The sequence below is a fragment of the Bombina bombina genome, chromosome 6 (assembly GCF_027579735.1).
Source record: "Bombina bombina isolate aBomBom1 chromosome 6, aBomBom1.pri, whole genome shotgun sequence".
NCBI lineage: Eukaryota > Metazoa > Chordata > Amphibia > Anura > Bombinatoridae > Bombina > Bombina bombina.
In genome coordinates, this window is record NC_069504.1 from 29,069,790 (window position 1) to 29,093,781 (window position 23,992).

Below are 23,992 nucleotides of genomic sequence, written 5' to 3' on the forward strand. Positions count from 1 at the left end.
AATAAATGTTATTAGTGGCGGCGATGTTGGGAGCGGCAGATTAGGGGTTAATAACTTTAATATAGTGTTTGCAATGTGGGAGGGCTATGGTTTAGGGGTTAATAGGTAGTTTATGGGTGTTAGTGTACTTTGTAACACTTTAGTTATGAGTTTTGTGTAACAATTTTGTTGCGTAAAACTCATAACTACTGCTCTCAGATGGCGGTACGGATCGTGTCGGTATAGGGTGTAACGCAAGCTGTTTAGCCTCACCGCAAAACTTGTAATGGCAGCACTATGGGAATCCCATGAACAAACGTCATTTGTTTGAGTGCGGGACTGACGTTATGTTACAGGCTAAAAGGCTTGCGGTAGAGCTATACCGACAAGACTCGTAATGGCTACGTTACTGTTTTAACGCTGAAATGGCCATTTTTTCAGCGTTAAAACACAAACGTACAACTCGTAATCTACCTGAGTGTCCGTTAAATTTTATTTTTAGTTCCAATAGAATTGGAAATGCAAATATCCCCATTAGTACCTGTTGGACTATTGATTTTTAACTTTGCAATTAAAGGGACAGTAAAGTAATAATTAGACATTCATGATTTAGACAGAACATACCATTTTATACAACTTTCCAATTTACTTCTATTATTTAATTTGCTTTCTTCTCTAGTTATCCTTTGTTGAAGGCTTTATCTATGTAAGCTCAGGAGCAGCAAAGCACCTGGGTGCTAAGCTGCTGATTGGTGACTGCATATATATACTGATTGTCATTGGCTCACTCATGTGTTCAATAAGCAACCAGTAGAACATGGCTGCTCATTCAACAAATGATACCAAGAGAATAAAGCAAATGTCATAAAAGAAGTAAACTGGAAAGTTGTTTAAAATTGTATGTTCTACATAACTAATGAAATAAATGTTTTGGGTTTCATGTCCCTTTAACTTAGAGTGGCTGAGGGTAATGCACCAGGGCATTATGGGTTCCAGCCCTGTTACCGTGAGTGCCCGGGAACTTCAGGACATGCTAAGGATTATCGTTATGAGTCTCACTCACTAATCTCTGTATATAGCTAGCACATTGTCATGTCCCTTTAACTTAGAGTGGCTGGTGGGTAATGCACCAGGGCATTATGGGTTCCAGCCCTGTTACCGTGAGTGCCCGGGAACTTCAGGACATGCTAAGGATTATCGTTATGAGTCTCACTCACTAATCTCTGTATATAGCTAGCACATTGTCATGTCCCTTTAACTTAGAGTGGCTGAGGGTAATGCACCAGGGCATTATGGGTTCCAGCCCTGTTACAGTGAGTGCCAGGGAACTTCAGGACATGCTAAGGATTATCGTTATGAGTCTCACTCACTAATCACATTGTCATGTCCTATGACTGCCCTCTGTATTTATAGCTGACACAGCCTCATGGGACATAGCACATATGAGCAGGTTCCTTATTACATGTGTGTCACAAGGTTACACTGCTCTTGGCTTCACCAGCAGTGATCTGTTTTGTAAGGAAGTGAATTAGTTAATAACAGGACATGATCTGCCCTTTTCAGAGTGGTAAAGTGAAATGTGAGCCGCCCCTGTGCCCGTCACTGCCCTGCACCCAGCAGGTGACAGACCCTGGAGCTTGTTGTCCCCGTTGCAGAGGTGAGTTACTGTTTGTAAAATGAGCTGTCTGTGCACTATAGAGAGGGAAATGATTACTATATATATATATACTCAATATGCTAAGCATGATTTATTACTCTGCATATTAAGCATCATTTTTTACCCCTGTTTCATATGAAATGTGTGCACATATTGTGCAGTTTGTGTGTATATATAATGTAGTGTGTATATATTATGTGTAGTTTGTGTGTATATATAATGTAGTGTGTATATATTGTGCAGTTTGTGTGTATATATAATGTAGTGTGTATATATTGTGCAGTTTGTGTGTATATATAATGTAGTGTGTATATATTGTGCAGTTTGTGTGTATATATAATGTAGTGTGTATATATTGTGCAGTTTGTGTGTATATATAATGTAGTGTGTATATATTGTGCAGTTTGTGTGTATATATAATGTAGTTATGTGTAGTTAGTGTGTATATATTGTGCAGTTTGTGTGTATATATGATGTAGTGTGTATATATATATTGTGCAGTTTGTGTGTATATATTGTACAATTTGTGTGTATATATAATGTAGTGTGTATATATTGTACAATTTGTGTGTATATACAATGTAGTGTGTATATATTGTGCAGTTTGTGTGTATATATAATGTAGTGTGTATATATTGTGCAGTTTGTGTGTATATATTGTGTAGTTTGTGTGTATATATAATGTAGTTTGTATATATTGTTCAGTTTGTGTGTATATATAATGTAGTGTGTATATATTGTACAATTTGTGTGTATATATAATGTAGTGTGTATATATTGTACAATTTGTGTGTATATATAATGTAGTGTTTATATATTGTGCAGTTTGTGTGTGTATATAATGTAGTTATGTGTAGTTTGTGTGTATATATTGTGTAGTTTGTGTGTATATATTGTGCAGTTTGTGTGTATATATAATGTAGTGTGTATATATTGTGCAGTTTGTGTGTATATATAATGTAGTGTGTATATATTGTGCAGTTTGTGTGTATATATAATGTAGTGTGTATATATTGTGCAGTTTGTGTGTATATATAATGTAGTGTGTATATATTGTGCAGTTTGTGTGTATATATAATGTAGTTTGTATATATTGTGCAGTTTGTGTGTGTATATAATGTAGTGTGTATATATTGTGCAGTTTGTGTGTGTATATAATGTAGTGTGTATATATTGTGCAGTTTGTGTGTGTATATAATGTAGTGTGTATATATTGTGCAGTTTGTGTGTATATATAATGTAGTGTGTATATATTGTGCAGTTTGTGTGTATATATAATGTAGTGTGTATATATTATGTGTAGTTTGTGTGTATATATAATGTAGTTATGTGTAGTTTGTGTGTATATATAATATAGTGTGTATATATGATGTAGTGTGTATATATTGTGCAGTTTGTGTGTATATATAATGTAGTGTGTATATATTGTGCAGTTCGTGTGTGTATATAATGTAGTGTGTATATATTGTGCAGTTTGTGTGTATATATAATGTAGTTTGTATATATTGTGCAGTTTGTGTGTATATATAATGTAGTGTGTATATATTGTGCAGTTTGTGTGTATATATAATGTAGTGTGTATATATAATGTAGTGTGTATATATTGTGCAGTTTGTGTGTGTATATAATGTAGTGTGTATATATTGTGCAGTTTGTGTGTATATATAATGTAGTGTGTATATATTGTGCAGTTTGTGTGTATATATATAATGTAGTGTGTATATATTGTACAATTTGTGTGTATATATATAATGTAGTGTGTATATATTGTGCAGTTTGTGTGTATATATATAATGTAGTGTGTATATATTATGTGTAGTTTATGTGTATATATAATGTAGTTATGTGTAGTTTGTGTGTATATATATATGATATAGTGTGTATATATTGTGCAGTTTGTGTGTATATATAATGTAGTGTGTATATTATGTGTAGTTTGTGTGTATATATAATGTAGTGTGTATATATTGTGCAGTTTGTGTGTATATATTGTACAATTTGTGTGTATATATAATGTAGTGTGTATATATTGTACAATTTGTGTGTATATATAATGTAGTGTGTATATATTGTGCAGTTTGTGTGTGTATATATAATGTAGTGTGTATATATTGTGCAGTTTGTGTGTATATATAATGTAGTGTGTATATATTATGTGTAGTTTGTGTGTATATATAATGTAGTGTGTATATATAATGTAGTTTGTATATATTGTGCAGTTTGTGTGTATATATAATGTAGTGTGTATATATTGTGCAGTTTGTGTGTATATATAATGTAGTTTGTATATATTGTGCAGTTTGTGTGTATATATGATGTAGTGTGTATATATTGTGCAGTTTGTGTGTATATATAATGTAGTGTGTATATATTGTGCAGTTTGTGTGTGTATATAATGTAGTGCGTATATATTGTGCAGTTTGTGTGTATATATAATGTAGTTTGTATATATTGTGCAGTTTGTGTGTATATATAATGTAGTGTGTATATATTGTGCAGTTTGTGTGTATATATAATGTAGTGTGTATATATTGTGCAGTTTGTGTGTGTATATAATGTAGTGTGTATATATTGTGCAGTTTGTGTGTATATATAATGTAGTGTGTATATATTGTGCAGTTTGTGTGTATATATAATGTAGTGTGTATATATTGTGCAGTTTGTGTGTATATATATAATGTAGTGTGTATATATTGTACAATTTGTGTGTATATATATAATGTAGTGTGTATATATTGTGCAGTTTGTGTGTATATATATAATGTAGTGTGTATATATTATGTGTAGTTTATGTGTATATATAATGTAGTTATGTGTAGTTTGTGTGTATATATTGTGCAGTTTGTGTGTATATATAATGTAGTGTGTATATTATGTGTAGTTTGTGTGTATATATAATGTAGTGTGTATATATTGTGCAGTTTGTGTGTATATATTGTACAATTTGTGTGTATATATAATGTAGTGTGTATATATTGTACAATTTGTGTGTATATATAATGTAGTGTGTATATATTGTGCAGTTTGTGTGTGTATATATAATGTAGTGTGTATATATTGTGCAGTTTGTGTGTATATATAATGTAGTGTGTATATATTATGTGTAGTTTGTGTCAGTGGCGTAGCGTGGATTGTCAGCGCCCAGGGCAAGGTAAGAATTGCGCCCCCCTAACCCATTAGCACCAGTACAGTAGGGATTGGCAAATTTGCTTTGAATCTAGGAGCCAGCTCAACAACTTAGGAGACAGGTTTTTGTTTTAATTACATATAAAACAAATTAAACTTGTTACAATTTCCAATATTCATTAAACTTTTTTTTCCTGAGGGTTCCAACTGATCTGCAGGAAATTTAAAGGTCAATATCAAAGAAGAGTAGTAAAGATACAGTGCTAAGATTTTTCATACAAAAGTAAAACTTTATAGATGGTAAAGGATATTTTTTGTGCACATTCCATATAACTATTATTGTTCATACAGGGGTTGAGCTCATAGTTAACCATGTGTTTAACCCCTTTGTAGGGCTTAAACACAGAAACATGAAATAGTGTAATGAAATGATATAGCACTGTTATGTCCCTTTAACCTAACTTTTTTTTTTTTTTTAAACTGCAATTATTTGCAAAAATATTTTATATGCAAAAAACATTAATGGTTCCATACCCCTTTTATTGCTACCTTGGTATAAAATACAGTTGTAAATGACATTTGATGATGTACAACTAACTTTGCTGGCATTATGTACATCCTATTTGAAGCAAGATGCTGTCTGTTTTGAAAAAATCCCAAAAGTTCAGAAAATGTTACCTTTTGTTAATTCATTGGCTCCTTTATCTTTCACTGCTGAGTATTTCTAACTTATTGATATATTGCTGCAGATAGACATTGCAGTAAGCCATGTATCTGTATTTCCTCTCTAATGCAAATGCACAAGTGTACCACCCCCTTCTCACACACAATCTAGAGCCCAGGAATGAAGTGGTTTCTCATGCAGGGGGTAGCATGCGGTAGATGACCTGAGAGCAGGACTTTTATGGAAACTCACAGCGGCCAGCCTGAGACGTAACTGCAGCCAAACTGCATCCAGACTGATGAGAGGAGCAGGAGCAGAGCTCAGCAACACAGGATTACAGACAGATTATTCCTACCCAGGCCCAAGAGAACACTGAGCTCACCTTTACACCCCAGCCTCCCAACAGTTAACATTCCTCTCAGTCCTCTGAGTCCTGACAATTTGTAGTCAAGAAATATATAGCCACTAAGGCTAAGCCGCTGCCACAACCGACATCCCTTTCCTCTCCTCCCCAAATTACTTACCGGTCCAGCCTTCAATATACAGTCACGGGCAGGGCAGGCACCAGGCACGACGCGCTAGAGACAGTCCTCAGGCTCAGGCTCTTCCCCCACTTATTGCTCCCTCAGTCCCTCCTGACCTGCGCGCTGGGAGTGGGAGGAGTTAGGATCCACCTGCGCCGTGCTAGTGGTCTAAACTGTAGAGTCGGATAAACAGTAGATTACATTTACACACACTTACAGGAGGCGCCGGCAGCACAGACTGAGACTCACAGACCGTGACGACTCAGACGACACTGACAAAGTGACAAACAATGGAAGTTCACACTTGCATTGATTAAGACTGAGAGTGACTCAAGACAGAACAGCAGGGTTGCTAAAATCGCAGCTGGAGTCTAGGACTGTCACAACAGTCTACTGTCTGGTGGAGGCTTTTGCGCCCCCCATAATTTTGCACCCGGGGCAACCGCCCCTGTGGCCCCCCCCACGCTACGCCACTGGTTTGTGTGTATATATAATGTAGTGTGTATATATAATGTAGTTTGTATATATTGTGCAGTTTGTGTGTATATATAATGTAGTGTGTATATATTGTGCAGTTTGTGTGTATATATAATGTAGTGTGTATATATTGTGCAGTTTGTGTGTGTATATAATGTAGTGTGTATATATTGTGCAGTTTGTGTGTATATATAATGTAGTGTGTATATATTGTGCAGTTTGTGTGTATATATATAATGTAGTGTGTATATATTGTACAATTTGTGTGTATATATATAATGTAGTGTGTATATATTGTGCAGTTTGTGTGTGTATATATATAATGTAGTGTGTATATATTATGTGTAGTTTATGTGTATATATAATGTAGTTATGTGTAGTTTGTGTGTATATATTGTGCAGTTTGTGTGTATATATAATGTAGTGTGTATATTATGTGTAGTTTGTGTGTGTATATAATGTAGTTATGTGTAGTTTGTGTGTATATATTGTGCAGTTTGTGTGTATATATATGATGTAGTGTGTATATATTATGTGTAGTTTGTGTGTATATATAATGTAGTTATGTGTAGTTTGTGTGTATATATAATGTAGTTTGTATATATTGTGCAGTTTGTGTGTATATATAATGTAGTGTGTATATATTGTGCAGTTTGTGTGTATATATAATGTAGTGTGTATATATTGTGCAGTTTGTGTGTGTATATATAATGTAGTGTGTATATATTGTGCAGTTTGTGTGTATATATAATGTAGTGTGTATATATTATGTGTAGTTTGTGTGTATATATAATGTAGTGTGTATATATTGTGCAGTTTGTGTGTATATATGATGTAGTGTGTATATATTGTGCAGTTTGTGTGTATATATATATAATGTAGTGTGTATATATTGTGCAGTTTGTGTGTATATATAATATAGTGTTTATATATTGTGCAGTTTGTGTGTATATATTGTACAATTTGTGTGTATATATAATTTAGTGTTTATATATTGTGCAGTTTGTGATTATATATAATGTAGTGTGTATATATTGTGCAGTTTGTGTGTATATATAATGTAGTGTGTATATATTGTGCAGTTTGTGTGTATATATAATGTAGTGTGTATATATTGTGCAGTTTGTGTGTGTATATAATGTAGTGTGTATATATTGTACAATTTGTGTGTATATATAATGTAGCGTGTATATATTGTGCAGTTTGTGTGTATTTATAATGTAGTGTGTATATATTGTACAATTTGTGTGTATATATAATGTAGTGTGTATAGATTGTGCAGTTTGTGTGAATATATAATGTAGTGTGTATATATTGTTCAGTTTGTGTGTATATATGATGTAGTGTGTATATACTGTACAATTTGTGTGTATATATAATGTAGTGTGTATATATTGTGCAGTTTGTGTGAATATATATGGCTAGATTTATCAAAGCTGAGGGGTACAGGGGCACGTATACGCGCCCCTGTACGCCTCAGCTCGCCTGTGGCGGGGCGAAATTACCCGCAGGTAATTAACATTGCACACGAGCACAATTTTGCGCTCGCATGCAATCCCACCCCCTACCCGATCACAGTCAATCACGCGCGGGCAGGAGCTGTCAATCTCCTCGGTCGAGCTTAGGGAAGCAGCGGTCTGGTGACCACTGCTTGATAAATTACGGCGAGCAAGTTCTTGTGAGAACTTGCAGCCGTAGGGGCTTGATAAATTGAGCCCATAATGTAGTGTGAATATATTGTGTAGTTTGTGTGTATATATTGTGCAGTTTGTGTGTATATATGATGTAGTGTGTATATACTGTACAATTTGTGTGTATGTATGATGTAGTGTGTATATATTGTGCAGTTTGTGTGTATATATAATGTAGTGTGTATATATTGTACAATTTGTGTGTATATATAATGTAGTGTGCAAATATTGTACAATTTGTGTGTATATATAATGTAGTGTGTATATATTGTACAGTTTGTGTGTATATATAATATAGTGTGTATATATTGTGCAGTTTGTGTGTATATATGATGTATTGTGTAAATGTGCAGTTTGTGTGTATATATATATATAATGTAGTGTATATATATAATGTAGTGTGTATATATTGTGCTGTTTGTGTGTATATATGATGTATTGTGTAAATGTGCAGTTTGTGTGTGTGTATATATATATATATATATATATATATATATATATAATGTAGTGTGTATATATTGTACAGTTTGTGTGTATATATAATATAGTGTGTATATATTGTGCAGTTTGTGTGTATATATGATGTATTGTGTAAATGTGCAGTTTGTGTGTATATATATATATAATGTAGTGTATATATATAATGTAGTGTGTATATATTGTGCTGTTTGTGTGTATATATGATGCAGTGTGTATATATTGTGCAGTTTGTGTGTATATATGATGCAGTGTGTATATATTGTGCAGTTTGTGTGAATATATGATGTATTGAGTAAATATTGTGCAGTTTGTGTGTATATATGATGTAGTGTGTATATATGATGTAGTGTGTATATATTGTGTACTGTGTATATATGATGTAGTGTGTATAACTTGTACAGTTTGTATGTATATATAATGCAGGGTGTACATATTCTGAAGTTTGTGTGTATATATGATGACGTGTGTATATATTGTACCTGTGTATATACGATGTAGTGTGTATATATTGTGCATTTTGTGTGAATGTACTGTATGGTGTAGTGTGTATATATTGTGCAGTTTGTGTGTATATATATATATGATATAGTGTGTATATATTGTGCAGTTTGTGTGTATATATGATGTAGTGTGTATATATTGTGCAGTTTGTGTGTATATATATATGATATAGTGTGTATATATTGTGCAGTTTGTGTGTATATATGATGTAGTGTGTATATATTGTGCAGTTTGTGTGTATATATATATGATATAGTGTGTATATATTGTGCAGTTTGTGTGTATATATGATGTAGTGTGTATATATTGTGCAGTTTGTGTGTATAAATGATGTAGTGTGTATATATTGTGCACTGTGTATATATTAATGCAGTGTATACATATTCTGCAGTTTGTGTGTGTGATATAAATTCATTAAAATTAAGGGGGCAGATAAAAAACTGAAATTAAAATCCTCCATGTCTCAAAATTAAATCAATGTAAATATTTGCATAGGAAATTAGCACATCTAGGCAAGATTCCCCGCTCGCTTTTTCCCCAGAAATAACTCATATACAATGTTACCATTGCACAAGGGAATTCTGGGTAAGATATGCAAATTAGATATGCAAATTCTCAGTTTTTTTGCTTCAAAATACTGTTTTAACACCGTTATCCTTTTAACAGGATTATTACAGCAAACCAGAAATCACTCCTAGACAGCCTGTTTTGTTCTTTTTGAAACTCATCAGTAGGAGATAGATTTCTGGTTGCTGCATTGGTAAAGCTATTTTCAAGGTTAAACCAAAATTCATTAAAATTAAGGGGGGGGGGATAAAAACCTGAAATTAAAATCCTCCATGTCTGAAAATTAAATCAATGTAAATACAGTATTTGCATAGGAAATTAGAACATCTAGGCAAGATTCCCCGCTCGCATTTTCCCCAGAAATACCTCATATACAATGTTACCATGTACATATTCTGCAGTTTATGTGTGTATATATATATTCCTGGAAAAACGGATGCACTCTCAGGTCTTTTAGTGAAGAAAAATAAGCAATCTTTAATGGAACGTTTTCAGGGACTTCCTCCCCATCATCAGCATAAACATGAAGTGCAATAAACAAGCATATATACAATTAAAGTGATTAAACAATTTCAAATACCTGTGTGAGTTAATATGTTTTCAGTGAAGTAGCGCCAAACAGTGTGTGTGGAACGCATATCCTGCGTTCCACTGTGTAAACCGGAAGGAGTGAAAGTGGTTGTATTTCCGGTTATTACTACAAAGTATAATAGAATAAAATAACTTAAATGTAATTCGTCAACTGTGACATATAACATAAAACATAATAGTGTACATAGCTGTCCGTAATATTTATTGCTGCAAGCTATATTTATATCACTCTCTATGCAGCGTGTGTCTAAGTATGGGATGTTACCCCTTTTCTTTCCACATATGTGCCCGTGTAGTGTGAATTAGTGTGCACATCTACATATTGTCATTTAGTGCTCGACCCTTCTTAGTGTCTTACATCAATGTCTCACGATCGTGTCTAAGCTTTGTATGGGGACCGCCGTGTTGTCCTGGTTGGCATGGAGACCGGCTAATGCCGGATCTACTTGGCGGATGGTTCTATTTGCCACGTTTGGGATAATAATTTGTTTCTTTAATTGGCATGGTAACCAACAACTAATGGATCTACTTTAGCGTGTTAGTCTGTGTGCTAGGTATGTCTTCTACATTCCCAGAGGCCCATATGTTGACTATTCTTGTGCCAACCTATTATTAAAGGGCTACACTTGTCAGGGGTATGTGAAGAAATGATATCCAATTAGTACTCTATAGGGGTTTCCATCCCTATCTATACTCAATCTTTATCCATCACTTGAGTACCTATGTGGGCATACTACTATATACAAATAAATAAAAAAATAAAATAAAAATAAAGATAAAGTCAAAAATAAATAAGTAAAAGCATCTCTGGTGCTGTTACTTCTATGTACACTAAGTGTTTGTGTTGTGTAAATTGGTTTTTGTACTGTTATGTATTATGTCATAACTGATCTATAAGATCTAAGCTATAGCTATCCCTACACGTCATGCATTTCCCTTGCTGATAGTTTGTTAGTTCAAACTTTCTACGCAAATGTTGAACAAACTGTTAGATCCGTTTTTAGGCATATTGATAAATATTTAGGCATATTGATAAATAAGAATTTCCTTCAAATTTTAAATTTTAAATGGAATGTTAATTATATAGTAGTCCCAATTTAGTGACCCTTTTGAATGTCCATTCACAACCTGACTTATATGGTGCTTGGAGTGGGGTTTATATGTAGCGGGGGTTGTTTCCAGCCCCTAGTGCTTTATCTGTCCGTAGTTCGCTGCTATATGGCTCCATGGTGCCCTTGATGGTTAATTTCCTGTATCTTATAGAGTGAAGTCTTCGTCTGGATATTGGTATAGGTAAATGTTGTCAATAAGTTTGCTCAATAATTTAAGTCTATATGAGTGTGTATGGGCAACTGGCTATGGGGGACCAAGTACTGTTGATTAGAGGGGATCACCTCCGTGTCCCCCCCCAAAACAGGTTGTACGCCCTGTGCTGAGTAGTCTACCTCTGGAGGGGCCTGACTTCCAGCACATCCCATACTTAGACACACGCTGCATAGAGAGTGATATAAATATAGCTTGCAGCAATAAATATTACGGACAGCTATGTACACTATTATGTTTTATGTTATATGTCACAGTTGACGAATTACATTTAAGTTATTTTATTCTATTATACTTTGTAGTAATAACCGGAAATACAACCACTTTCACTCCTTCCGGTTTACACAGTGGAACGCAGGATATGCGTTCTACACATACTGTTTGGCGCTACTTCACTGAAAACATATTAACTCACACAGGTATTTGAAATTGTTTAATCACTTTATTTGTATATATGCTTGTTTATTGCACTTCATGTTTATGCTGATGATGGGGAGGAAGTCCCTGAAAACGTTCCATTAAAGATTGCTTATTTTTCTTCACTAAAAGACCTGAGAGTGCATCCGTTTTTCCAGGAATATCCATTGCATGCTTGCACCCAGGCAGATGTCCATAGGAGGGTAACACTGTACTTTGGACGGTACATTATATATATATATATATATATATATATATATATATATATATATATATATATATATATATATATATATATATAATGTAGTGTGTATATATTGAGTACTGTGTATATATTAATGCAGTGTTTACATATTCTGCAGTTTGTGTGCGTGTATATATATATATATATATATATATATATATATAGTCTATATCCAATAAGGGACTGCACTCGCTGGATTTGGTTAAAGAAACCTTTATATCTTTATTATGGTAACGTTTCGGGGTTCACAGACCCCTTCCTCAGACCAGATAACAGTGCAAGTGAACAAAGTGTGCAATATATAGCACTAGCCCCACCCATCACAAACTTCAAACATTGCGCCAAAAACATAATCACCATGGTGACACATACACAAGGCCTAATGACCGTACCACCAAAAAACAGAAAAACAAAAAATCAAAAATACAACAAACTGCAAATGCAAACATCTTGCATTACCTCATAGCTGAATAGTGATATATATACAAGGGTGTAGATATGAGAAATTACAGGAATACAGTTATAATCAAATAATGACATAGTCTCAGAGGATTAACATATATTAGGACAAGCACTGATTGATCATACACAGATTCAAATTAAACCGTATGCACAAAGGGAATCACTTTAACAACTTCATTGTAGACAAACCTTATTGTCATTTCTGTATCACATTACCAGAAAAAATGTTCACATGAGCCATAAACCTTATAACCTTGTATAACAGCATAGGCTTTTAAAACATCTTAGATTTGAAGTAAGTAGCTAAAGTTTTCATATAAGATCTGCTACTGTGAGATCAATGTTCCCCACACTCACCTAAAGCTTGCTCAAACATATCCTATGGGAATCATTGACTATGTGAGATGTGTCCGGCCATTCCGGTAACTACAAATGTCAAAGATCAAATAATATGTGTCAAGCCCCCTGGGCTCGCAAAGCCGTGTACTATGTCCCACGCAACCAGTGTATTAAACGGCCCGTGTTTCACCGTGTTGAGATCCCTGGCCAGTGTGACAAAATCTTATATTATCGTATGGGACATGGCTACAGAAATGCTATACAGAATATACAGTGGGGAAAAAAAGTATTTAGTCAGCCACCAATTGTGCAAGTTCTCCCACTTAAGAAGATGAGAGAGGCCGGTAATTTTCATCATAGGTATACCTCAACTATGAGAGACAAAATGTGGAAACAAATCCAGACAATCACATTGTCTGATTTGGAAAGAATTTATTTGCATATTATGGTGGAAAATAAGTATTTGGTCACCTACAAACAAGCAAGATTTCTGGCTCTCACATACCTGTATCTTCTTCTTTAAGAGGCTCCTCTGTCCTCCACTCATTACCTGTATTAATGGCACCTGTTTGAACTTGTTATCAGTATAAAAGACACCTGTCCACAACCTCAAACAGTCACACTTCAAACTCCACTATGGTGAAGACCAAAGAGCTGTCGAAGGACACCAGAAACAAAATTGTAGACCTGCACCAGGCTGGGAAGACTGAATGTGCATTAGGCAAGCAGCTTGGCGTGAAGAAATCAACTGTGGGAGCAATAATTAGAAAATGGAAGACATACAAGACCATTGATAATCTCCCTCGATCTGGGGCTCCATGTAAGATCTCACCCCGTGGGGTCAAAATGATCACAAGAACGGTGAGCAAACATCCCAGAACCACACGGGGGGACCTAGTGAATGACCTGCAGAGAGCTGTACCAACGTAACAAAGGCTACCATCAGTAACACACTACACTGCCAGGGACTCAGATCCTGCAGTGCCAGACGTGTCCCCCTGCTTAAGCCAGTACATGTCCGGGCCCGTCTGAAGTATGCTAGAGAGCATTTGGATGATCCAGAAGCAGATTGGGAGAATGTCATATGGTCAGATGAAACCAATGTAGAACTGTTTGGTAGAAACACAACTTGTCGTGTTTGGAGGAGAGAGAACACCATACCTACTGTGAAACATGGGGGTGGCAACATCATGCTTTGGGGCTGTTTCTCTGCAAAGGGAACAGGACGACTGATCCGTGTACATGAAAGAATGAATGGGGCCATGTATCGTGAGATTTTGAGTGCAAACCTCCTTCCATCAGCAAGGGCATTGAAGATGAAATGTGGCTGGGTCTTTCAGCATGACAATGATCCCAAACACACCACCCGGGCAATGAAGGAGTGGCTTCGTAAGAAGCATTTCAAGGTCCTGGAGTGGCCTAGACAGTCTCCAGATCTCAACCCCATAGAAAACCTTTGGAGTGAATTGAAAGTCCGTGTTGCCCAGCGACAGCCCCAAAACATCACTGCTCTAGAGGAGATCTGCATGCAGGAATGGGCCAACATACCAGCAACAGTGTATGACAACCTTGTGAAGACTTACAGAAAACGTTTGACCTCTGTCATTGCCAACAAAGGATATATAACAAAGTATTGAGATGAACTTTTGATATTGACTAAATACTTATTTTCCACCATAATTTGCAAATAAATTCTTTCCAAATCAGACAATGTGATTGTCTGGATTAGTTTCCACATTTTGTCTCTCATAGTTGAGGTATACCTTTGATGAAAATTACAGGCCTCTCTCATCTTCTTAAGTGGGAGAAGTTTCACAATTGGTGGCTGACTAAATACTTTTTTTCCCCACTGTACGTGTTAGCTGTACTTCATGTCAAGTGTGTTAGAAAAAACTTACCCACGGAACAGGCGCGGCTCAGCCCTGCATCTCGCAAGTGAAAATTCCAACCCGACCGCATGGCTAATTAGCATAGCCTGTCAGTCACTAAGTGGGCGTTACTACGTCACGGAGTGACTGAGGAGTAAACAAATCGAGCTATGCAGAGCCGCTTGTGTGTGTGTCCCATCGGAGACTCTATGTGTTCCGATATAGGGCCAGAAACAATCCATAGTTGGCCTAGAAGTATGTTAGAAAACACACCAAATAAGTGCAATGTGATCTAGTATGATCTTAGGTGTATATGGGCATAAGCATTTCATATCATGTAAGCTAATAATATATCATGTATTCCACTATGTGTTAAGATAACGGTGGGCAGAGGTGGCTAAAAAGCTACGATAGAGCAGGAAAGAATTCATTGGCCAATATCCAAATGAGCAATACAATATAGGTTAAACTTGATGCATTAAAAAATGATTGAGTGAATTATCTCTAAATGCAGATTGCCTGTTGTGTCTTATTGGAGCAATATTACATCAGCCCCGGCAACTACTTTAACCAAGGGGGGTAGTTAGGTGCTGTCATAGAGTATCATATATTAACCCCGGTATCATTAGAGTGTGGTTGTGTCCAGTGTTATAACATATTACCTATTGAAGGGATAACAGTATATAGGATAGGCTGCATAATCTGTGACTGGTGTATACTATCCAATACATGAATGGTCTAGCAACCCTACATAACCCAACTTATGACACATATAATATACTATCTTGTGCCCGAGAAAGTTACTCGTACAGAAGGATCTCAAAAGGGATATCATTGACCCACTGTATACATCTGGCAATCAAGGTAAATTAAGTTGAGATAAAGATAAATAAACACAGTGGGGGGGGGGGGGGTCGCAAACACTGGATAGGTATGCCAACTGAGTAGAAATTCAGGATGTTCAGAACATGGCACCTGTGGTTCAATATACCATATACATGGTAAAGTTGCTCCATACCATCAGGAGAGCAAGCGTATCTAATACTCTAAGTACTGTCAATATGAATATCTTGTTGTATATATGGACATCTATCCATGTCACCAGTCAAGCCTTCAGAGAAAACAGTGCCAATCATTTGACATGTTTAATCCTCTGTGGTAGATGGTATCCAGTCTATGAATCCATCTAGCCTCCATCTGTAAGAGAGTTCTACCACGGTCACCACCGCGCCTGAGGGGGGGGACGTGGTCAATTAAGATGAAGCGTAAATCAGTTACCTTATGTCCTGCTTGCAAAAAATGTCTTGCCACCGGTTGGTCCGAGGTCCCTTTGTCAATGGCAGTACGTATAGCTGAGCGATGGTTTGCCATTCTTAAGCGTGCGTTGTCTGTTGTTTTGCCAACATAAAAACGTCCACAGCAACAGCTCAATAGGTATACAACATAGCTAGTAGTGCAGGTGATAAAATGCCTTTTTGTGCAACCCTTGCATCTGTAACAGCCCATTTTGTTAGTTTTTAGCCATTTCTTGGTGTAACTATGTTGCGGGTCTGTTTGCATTAGTATGTCCCTCAGACTTCTGCCCCGCCTGTACCCCATGATTGGTGGATCCATATGTCCAAAGGGCAGTGTTTGGTCCGTGCCCAAAATTTCCCACCTATTGCGGATTGAGTCAGCCAATGGTTTCTTTCCTCTGTCAAAAGTAGTTGTAAAAACCATCCTTGGGGTCTCTTTCTTATTGCTTGCTGGATTGTCTTGTGTCATGTCTGATGCAATTTCATCTCTCACCTTCTTAATAAGGGTGTCTTCATATCCCCTTCGCTGGAATTTATCAGCCATCAGGTCTAGTTGAAGTTCTCTGTTTGTGGTCTCCGTGTTGTTCCGTACAACCCGTATCAACTGTGATTTAATTATTGCCTTCCGGGTGTGTGGGGGATGATTGCTTGTGGCTTCCAGCAATGAGTTTCTGTCAGTGGGTTTAGAGAACAAGGTTGTAAATAGCCTATCCTCTTTCTTGTAAATCCGTAAGTCAAGGAAATCTATCCTTTCTGAATCAAATTTTAGCTCAAACTTGATCGGGTTTGGTAGAGCATTGAGTTGTGTTACCCATTCCGTCAGGAGTCCCACTGGTCCATGCCATACAAAGAAGACATCATCGATGTACCTTCTATAGTGTCTTATCATTCCATGATTGTACACATCCATGATGTCTCTTTCAAATTGTTGCATATAAAGGTTGGCATAGGACGGTGCCATATTGGATCCCATGGCCGTCCCTGTTAGCTGCTGGTAGAAGGTATTTTCAAAGCGGAAATAGTTCAATTTTAGACATTTTTCAAGGATATTCAGGATGAAAGTTGCAGGTGGTCCTATGTATGGATACTGGTCCAATGCAGCCGCAATTGCACTTATTCCCCCGGCATGAGGGATCACCGTGTACAGACTCCTCACATCCATAGTTACAAGGATATCATCCTGGGTGATACCCTCCACCGTGTTGAGTATCCTAATGAGCTCCCCAGAGTCCTTGATGTAGGAGTCCATTGATCTAACAAAAGGTTGCAGAAACACATCAACGTATTGAGCCAATGGTTGTAGCAGAGAGCCCCTTGCGGAGACTATCAGTCTACTAGGTGGGTTTAGTTGGTCCTTATGTATTTTTGGCAGGGTATAGAGTATCGGATGGATGGGGTATGTGGTTCAGAGAAAGTCAAATTCATCCTGATCGATCCATTTAAGTTGTAATGCTTCCGCCAGTGTTGTATCAATCTCCCTTTTAAATTCTTCAGTAGGGTTCCAGGTGAGTTTTTTGTATGTCAGTCCATCATTCAGTTGCCTCAGTATTTCCGTTCGGTACTGTGTATAATTCATAATTACAATGGCCCCACCCTTGTCTGCCGGGCGTATGACAATGTCGGGGTCAGAGGCAAGTGCCTTTATTGCCAATCTCTCTATCTTGTTTAGGTTTGGACGATGATATTCATTGTTACATTGTCCCGAATCATTGGCAATTAGCCTAGTAAAAGTTTTAATGCTAGTTCCACAAGTGTTAGGTTCAAATTTGCTTTTGGCTTTAAACCTCTTGCGCTCTGTGTCCTTATTCAGATCCTTGAAATGTTCTTTTAACTTTAGGTTCCTCTGATACTTTTGTATATCCAAGTATGTATCAAAGTCATTATGTTTAAACGTAGGGATAAAAGTGAGGCCTTTGTTGAGGAGGCTGTTCTCTGCAACCGTCAATGTCCTGTCACTAATGTTGATGACAATGTCCTGTTTCTCTACCTGGGTGGTAGGGGTGGTCTTCTTACCACAATAGTTCCCCCGCCTCGGGTGCGGCCTCGGCCTCTTGTGTTGGCTGATCTGGTTGTAACCCCTAAAAAATGAGAGTTGGAAGTAGATGGTACCTGATCCCTGTTACTCTGTTCCACATAGTTAGCTTCATTGTCGGATCCTGAGCTGCTGTCCACAGTATTTAGGAATCTGGAACGATATTGTCGTTGTCGTCTTGGTCTCTATGTTTCTTTGTTGATTGCTCCCATGTAGCCAATAGTAGACTTTTTTCTCCTTGTAATCATTTGCCAAAAGCAAATTTGAACCTAACACTTGTGGAACTAGCATTAAAACTTTTACTAGGCTAATTGCCAATGATTCGGGACAATGTAACAATGAATATCATCGTCCAAACCTAAACAAGATAGAGAGATTGGCAATAAAGGCACTTGCCTCTGACCCCGACATTGTCATACGCCCGGCAGACAAGGGTGGGGCCATTGTAATTATGAATTATACACAGTACCGAACGGAAATACTGAGGCAACTGAACGATGGACTGACATACAAAAAACTCACCTGGAACCCTACTGAAGAATTTAAAAGGGAGATTGATACAACACTGGTGGAAGCATTACAACTTAAATGGATCGATCAGGATGAATTTGACTTTCTCTGCACCACATACCCCATCCATCCGATACTCTATACCCTGCCAAAAATACATAAGGACCAACTAAACCCACCTGGTAGACCGATAGTCTCCGCAAGGGGCTCTCTGCTACAACCATTGGCTCAATATGTTGATGTGTTTCTGCAACCTATTGTTAGATCAATGGACTCCTACATCAAGGACTCTGGGGAGCTCATTAGGATACTCAACACGGTGGAGGGTATCACCCAGGATGATATCCTTGTAACTATGGATGTGAGGAGTCTGTACACGGTGATCCCTCATGCCGGGGGAATAAGTGCAATTGCGGCTGCATTGGACCAGTATCCATACATAGGACCACCTACAACTTCCATCCTGAATATCCTTGAAAAATGTCTAAAATTGAACTATTTCCGCTTTGAAAATACCTTCTACCAGCAGCTAACAGGGACGGCCATGGGATCCAATATGGCACCGTCCTATGCCAACCTTTATATGCAACAATTTGAAAGAGACATCATGGATGTGTACAATCATGGAATGATAAGACACTATAGAAGGTACATCGATGATGTCTTCTTTGTATGGCATGGACCAGTGGGACTCCTGACGGAATGGGTAACACAACTCAATGCTCTACCAAACCCGATCAAGTTTGAGCTAAAATTTGATTCAGAAAGGATAGATTTCCTTGACTTACGGATTTACAAGAAAGAGGATAGGCTATTTACAACCTTGTTCTCTAAACCCACTGACAGAAACTCATTGCTGGAAGCCACAAGCAATCATCCCCCACACACCCGGAAGGCAATAATTAAATCACAGTTGATACGGGTTGTACGGAACAACACGGAGACCACAAACAGAGAACTTCAACTAGACCTGATGGCTGATAAATTCCAGCGAAGGGGATATGAAGACACCCTTATTAAGAAGGTGAGAGATGAAATTGCATCAGACATGACACAAGACAATCCAGCAAGCAATAAGAAAGAGACCCCAAGGATGGTTTTTACAACTACTTTTGACAGAGGAAAGAAACCATTGGCTGACTCAATCCGCAATAGGTGGGAAATTTTGGGCACGGACCAAACACTGCCCTTTGGACATATGGATCCACCAATCATAGGGTACAGGCGGGGCAGAAGTCTGAGGGACATACTAATGCAAACAGACCCGCAACATAGTTACACCAAGAAATGGCTAAAAACTAACAAAATGGGCTGTTACAGATGCAAGGGTTGCACAAAAAGGCATTTTATCACCTGCACTACTAGCTATGTTGTATACCTATTGAGCTGTTGCTGTGGACGTTTTTATGTTGGCAAAACAACAGACAACGCACGCTTAAGAATGGCAAACCATTGCTCAGCTATACGTACTGCCATTGACAAAGGGACCTCGGACCAACCGGTGGCAAGACATTTTTTGCAAGCAGGACATAAGGTAACTGATTTACGCTTCATCTTAATTGACCACGTCCCCCCCTCAGGCGCGGTGGTGACCGTGGTAGAACTCTCTTACAGATGGAGGCTAGATGGATTCATAGACTGGATACCATCTACCCCAGAGGATTAAACATGTCAAATGATTGGCACTGTTTTCTCTGAAGGCTTGACTGGTGACATGGATAGATGTCCATATATACAACAAGATATTCATATTGACAGTACTTAGAGTATTAGATACGCTTGCTCTCCTGATGGTATGGAGCAACTTTACCATGTATATGGTATATTGAACCACAGGTGCCATGTTCTGAACATCCTGATTTTCTACTCAGTTGGCATACCTATCCAGTGTTTGCGCCCCCCCCCCCCACTGTGTTTATTTATCTTTATCTCAACTTAATTTACCTTGATTGCCAGATGTATACAGTGGGTCAATGATATCCCTTTTGAGATCCTTCTGTACGAGTAACTTTCTCGGGCACAAGATAGTATATTATATGTGTCATAAGTTGGGTTATGTAGGGTTGCTAGACCATTCATGTATTGGATAGTATACACCAGTCACAGATTATGCAGCCTATCCTATATACTGTTATCCCTTCAATAGGTAATATGTTATAACACTGGACACAACCACACTCTAATGATACCGGGGTTAATATATGATACTCTATGACAGCACCTAACTACCCCCCTTGGTTAAAGTAGTTGCCGGGGCTGATGTAATATTGCTCCAATAAGACACAACAGGCAATCTGCATTTAGAGATAATTCACTCAATCATTTTTTAATGCATTAAGTTTAACCTATATTGTATTGCTCATTTGGATATTGGCCAATTAATTCTTTCCTGCTCTATCGTAGCTTTTTAGCCACCTCTGCCCACCGTTATCTTAACACATAGTGGAATACGTGATATATTATTAGCTTACATGATATGAAATGCTTATGTCCATATACACCTAAGATCATACTAGATCACATTGCACTTATTTGGTGTGTTTTCTAACATACTTCTAGGCCAACTATGGATTGTTTCTGGCCCTATATGGGAACACATAGAGTCTCCGATGGGACACACACACAAGCGGCTCTGCATAGCTCGATTTGTTTACTCCTCAGTCACTCCGTGAGGTAGTAACGCCCACTTAGTGACTGACAGGCTATGCTAATTAGCCATGCGGTCGGGTTGGAATTTTCACTTGCGCGATGCAGGGCTGAGCCGCGCCTGTTCCGTGGGTAAGTTTTTTCTAACACACTTGACATGAAGTACAGCTAACACGTATATTCTGTATAGCATTTCTGTAGCCATGTCCCATACGATAATATAAGATGTTGTCACACTGGCCAGGTACTATGCATGGGATCTCAACACGGTGAAACACGGGCCGTTTAATACACTGGTTGCGTGGGACATAGTACACGGCTTTGCGAGCCCAGGGGGCTTGACACATATTATTTGATCTTTGACATTTGTAGTTACCGGAATGGCCGGACACATCTCACATAGTCAATGATTCCCATAGGATATGTTTGAGCAAGCTTTAGGTGAGTGTGGGGAACATTGATCTCACAGTAGCAGATCTTATATGAAAACTTTAGCTACTTACTTCAAATCTAAGATGTTTTAAAAGCCTATGCTGTTATACAAGGTTATAAGGTTTATGGCTCATGTGAACATTTTTTCTGGTAATGTGATACAGAAATGACAATAAGGTTTGTCTACAATGAAGTTGTTAAAGTGATTCCCTTGGTGCATACGGTTTAATTTGAATCTGTGTATGATCAATCAGTGCTTGTCCTAATATATGTTAATCCTCTGAGACTATGTCATTATTTGATTATAACTGTATTCCTGTAATTTCTCATATCTACACCCTTGTATATATATCACTATTCAGCTATGAGGTAATGCAAGATGTTTGCATTTGCAGTTTGTTGTATTTTTGATTTTTTGTTTTTCTGTTTTTTGGTGGTATGGTCATTAGGCCTTGTGTATGTGTCACCATGGTGATTATGTTTTTGGCGCAATGTTTGAAGTTTGTGATGGGTGGGGCTAGTGCTATATATTGCACACTTTGTTCACTTGCACTGTTATCTGGTCTGAGGAAGGGGTCTGTGAACCCCGAAACGTTACCATAATAAAGATATAAAGGTTTCTTTAACCAAATCCAGCGAGTGCATTCCCTTATTGGATATAGACTGTATACTTGATTGACTTTACACCCTGGTGGATGACCACACAGCATTGGGAGTGCAGACACACACGGTGGATATATATATATATATATATATATATATATATATATATATATATATATAAAATGTAGTGTGTATATATTGTGCACTGTGTATATAATAATGTAGAGTACGTATTCTGCAGAGTGTGTGTGTATGTATGTATATATATATATATATATATATATATATATTTATATTATATATATATAATGTAGTGTGTATATATTGTGTACTGTGTATATATTAATGCAGTGTTTACATATTCTGCAGTTTGTGTGTATATATGATGTAGTGTGTATTTATAGTGCTCTGTGTATATATTAATGCAGTGTGTACATATTGTGCAGTGTGTACATATTCTGCAGTTTGTGTGTTTGTGTAAGTGTGTGTGTATATATATATATATATATATATATATATATATATATATATATAAAAAATAATGTAGTGTGTATATATTGTGCACTGTGCATAAATTAATGCAGTGCGTACATATTCTGCAGTTTGTGTGTATATATGATGTAGTGTGTATATATTGTGTACTGTGTATATATTAATGCAGTGTGTACATATTCTGCAGTTTGTGTATATATATATATATATATGTGTATATATATACATATATATATATATATATATATATTGATGTACAGTATATATATATACAGTATCTCACAAAAGTGAGTACACTCCCCAGATTTTTGGAAATATTTTATTATATCTTTTTATGTAAAAACGCTGAAGAAATGAAACTTTGCTACAATGTAAAGTAGTGAGTGTACAGCCTGTATAACAGTTTAAATTTGCTGTCCCCTCACAATAACACACAGCCGTTAATGTCTAAACCGTTGGCAACAAAAGTAAGTACACCCCTAAGTGGAATTGTCCAAATTGGTGTCATGTGACTCGTTAGTGTTACAAGGTCTCAGGTGTGAATGGGGAGCAGGTGTGTTAAATGTGGTGTTATTACTCTCACACTCTCTCATACTGCTCACTGGAAGTTCACATGGCACCTCATGGCAAAGAACTCTCTGAGGATCTGAAAAAAAGAATTGTTGCTCTACATAAAGATGGCCTAGGCTATAAGAAGATTGCCAAGACCCTGAAACTGAGCTGCAGCACAGTGGGCAAGACCATATAGCGGTTTCACAGGACAGGTTACACTCAGAACAGGCCTCGCCATGGTCGACCAAAGAAGTTCAGTGCATGTGCTCAGCGTCATATCCAGAGGTTGTCTTTAAAAAATAGACATATGAGTGCTGCCAGCATTGCTGCAGAGGTTGAAGGGGTAGGGGTCAGCCTGTCAGTGCTCAGACCAGACGCCGCACACTGCATCAAATTGGTCTGCATGGCTGTCATCCCAGAAGAAAGCCTCTTCTAAAGATGATGCACAAGAAAGCCCGCACACAGTTTGCTGACGACAAGCAGACTAAGGACATGGATTACTAAAACCATGTCCTGTGGT

General features: G+C 37.2%; 1 protein-coding gene across 1 annotated transcript in view; it reads left to right on the forward strand.

The window, feature by feature from the left end:
• The window catches only part of KCP (kielin cysteine rich BMP regulator), a 565,655-nt gene that overhangs the window by 450,363 nt on the left and 91,300 nt on the right, over positions 1-23,992 (forward strand). The window contains 1 exon segment of the mRNA XM_053716343.1: positions 1,543-1,636. Within this exon segment, the coding sequence (XP_053572318.1) occupies positions 1,543-1,636 (94 nt within the window).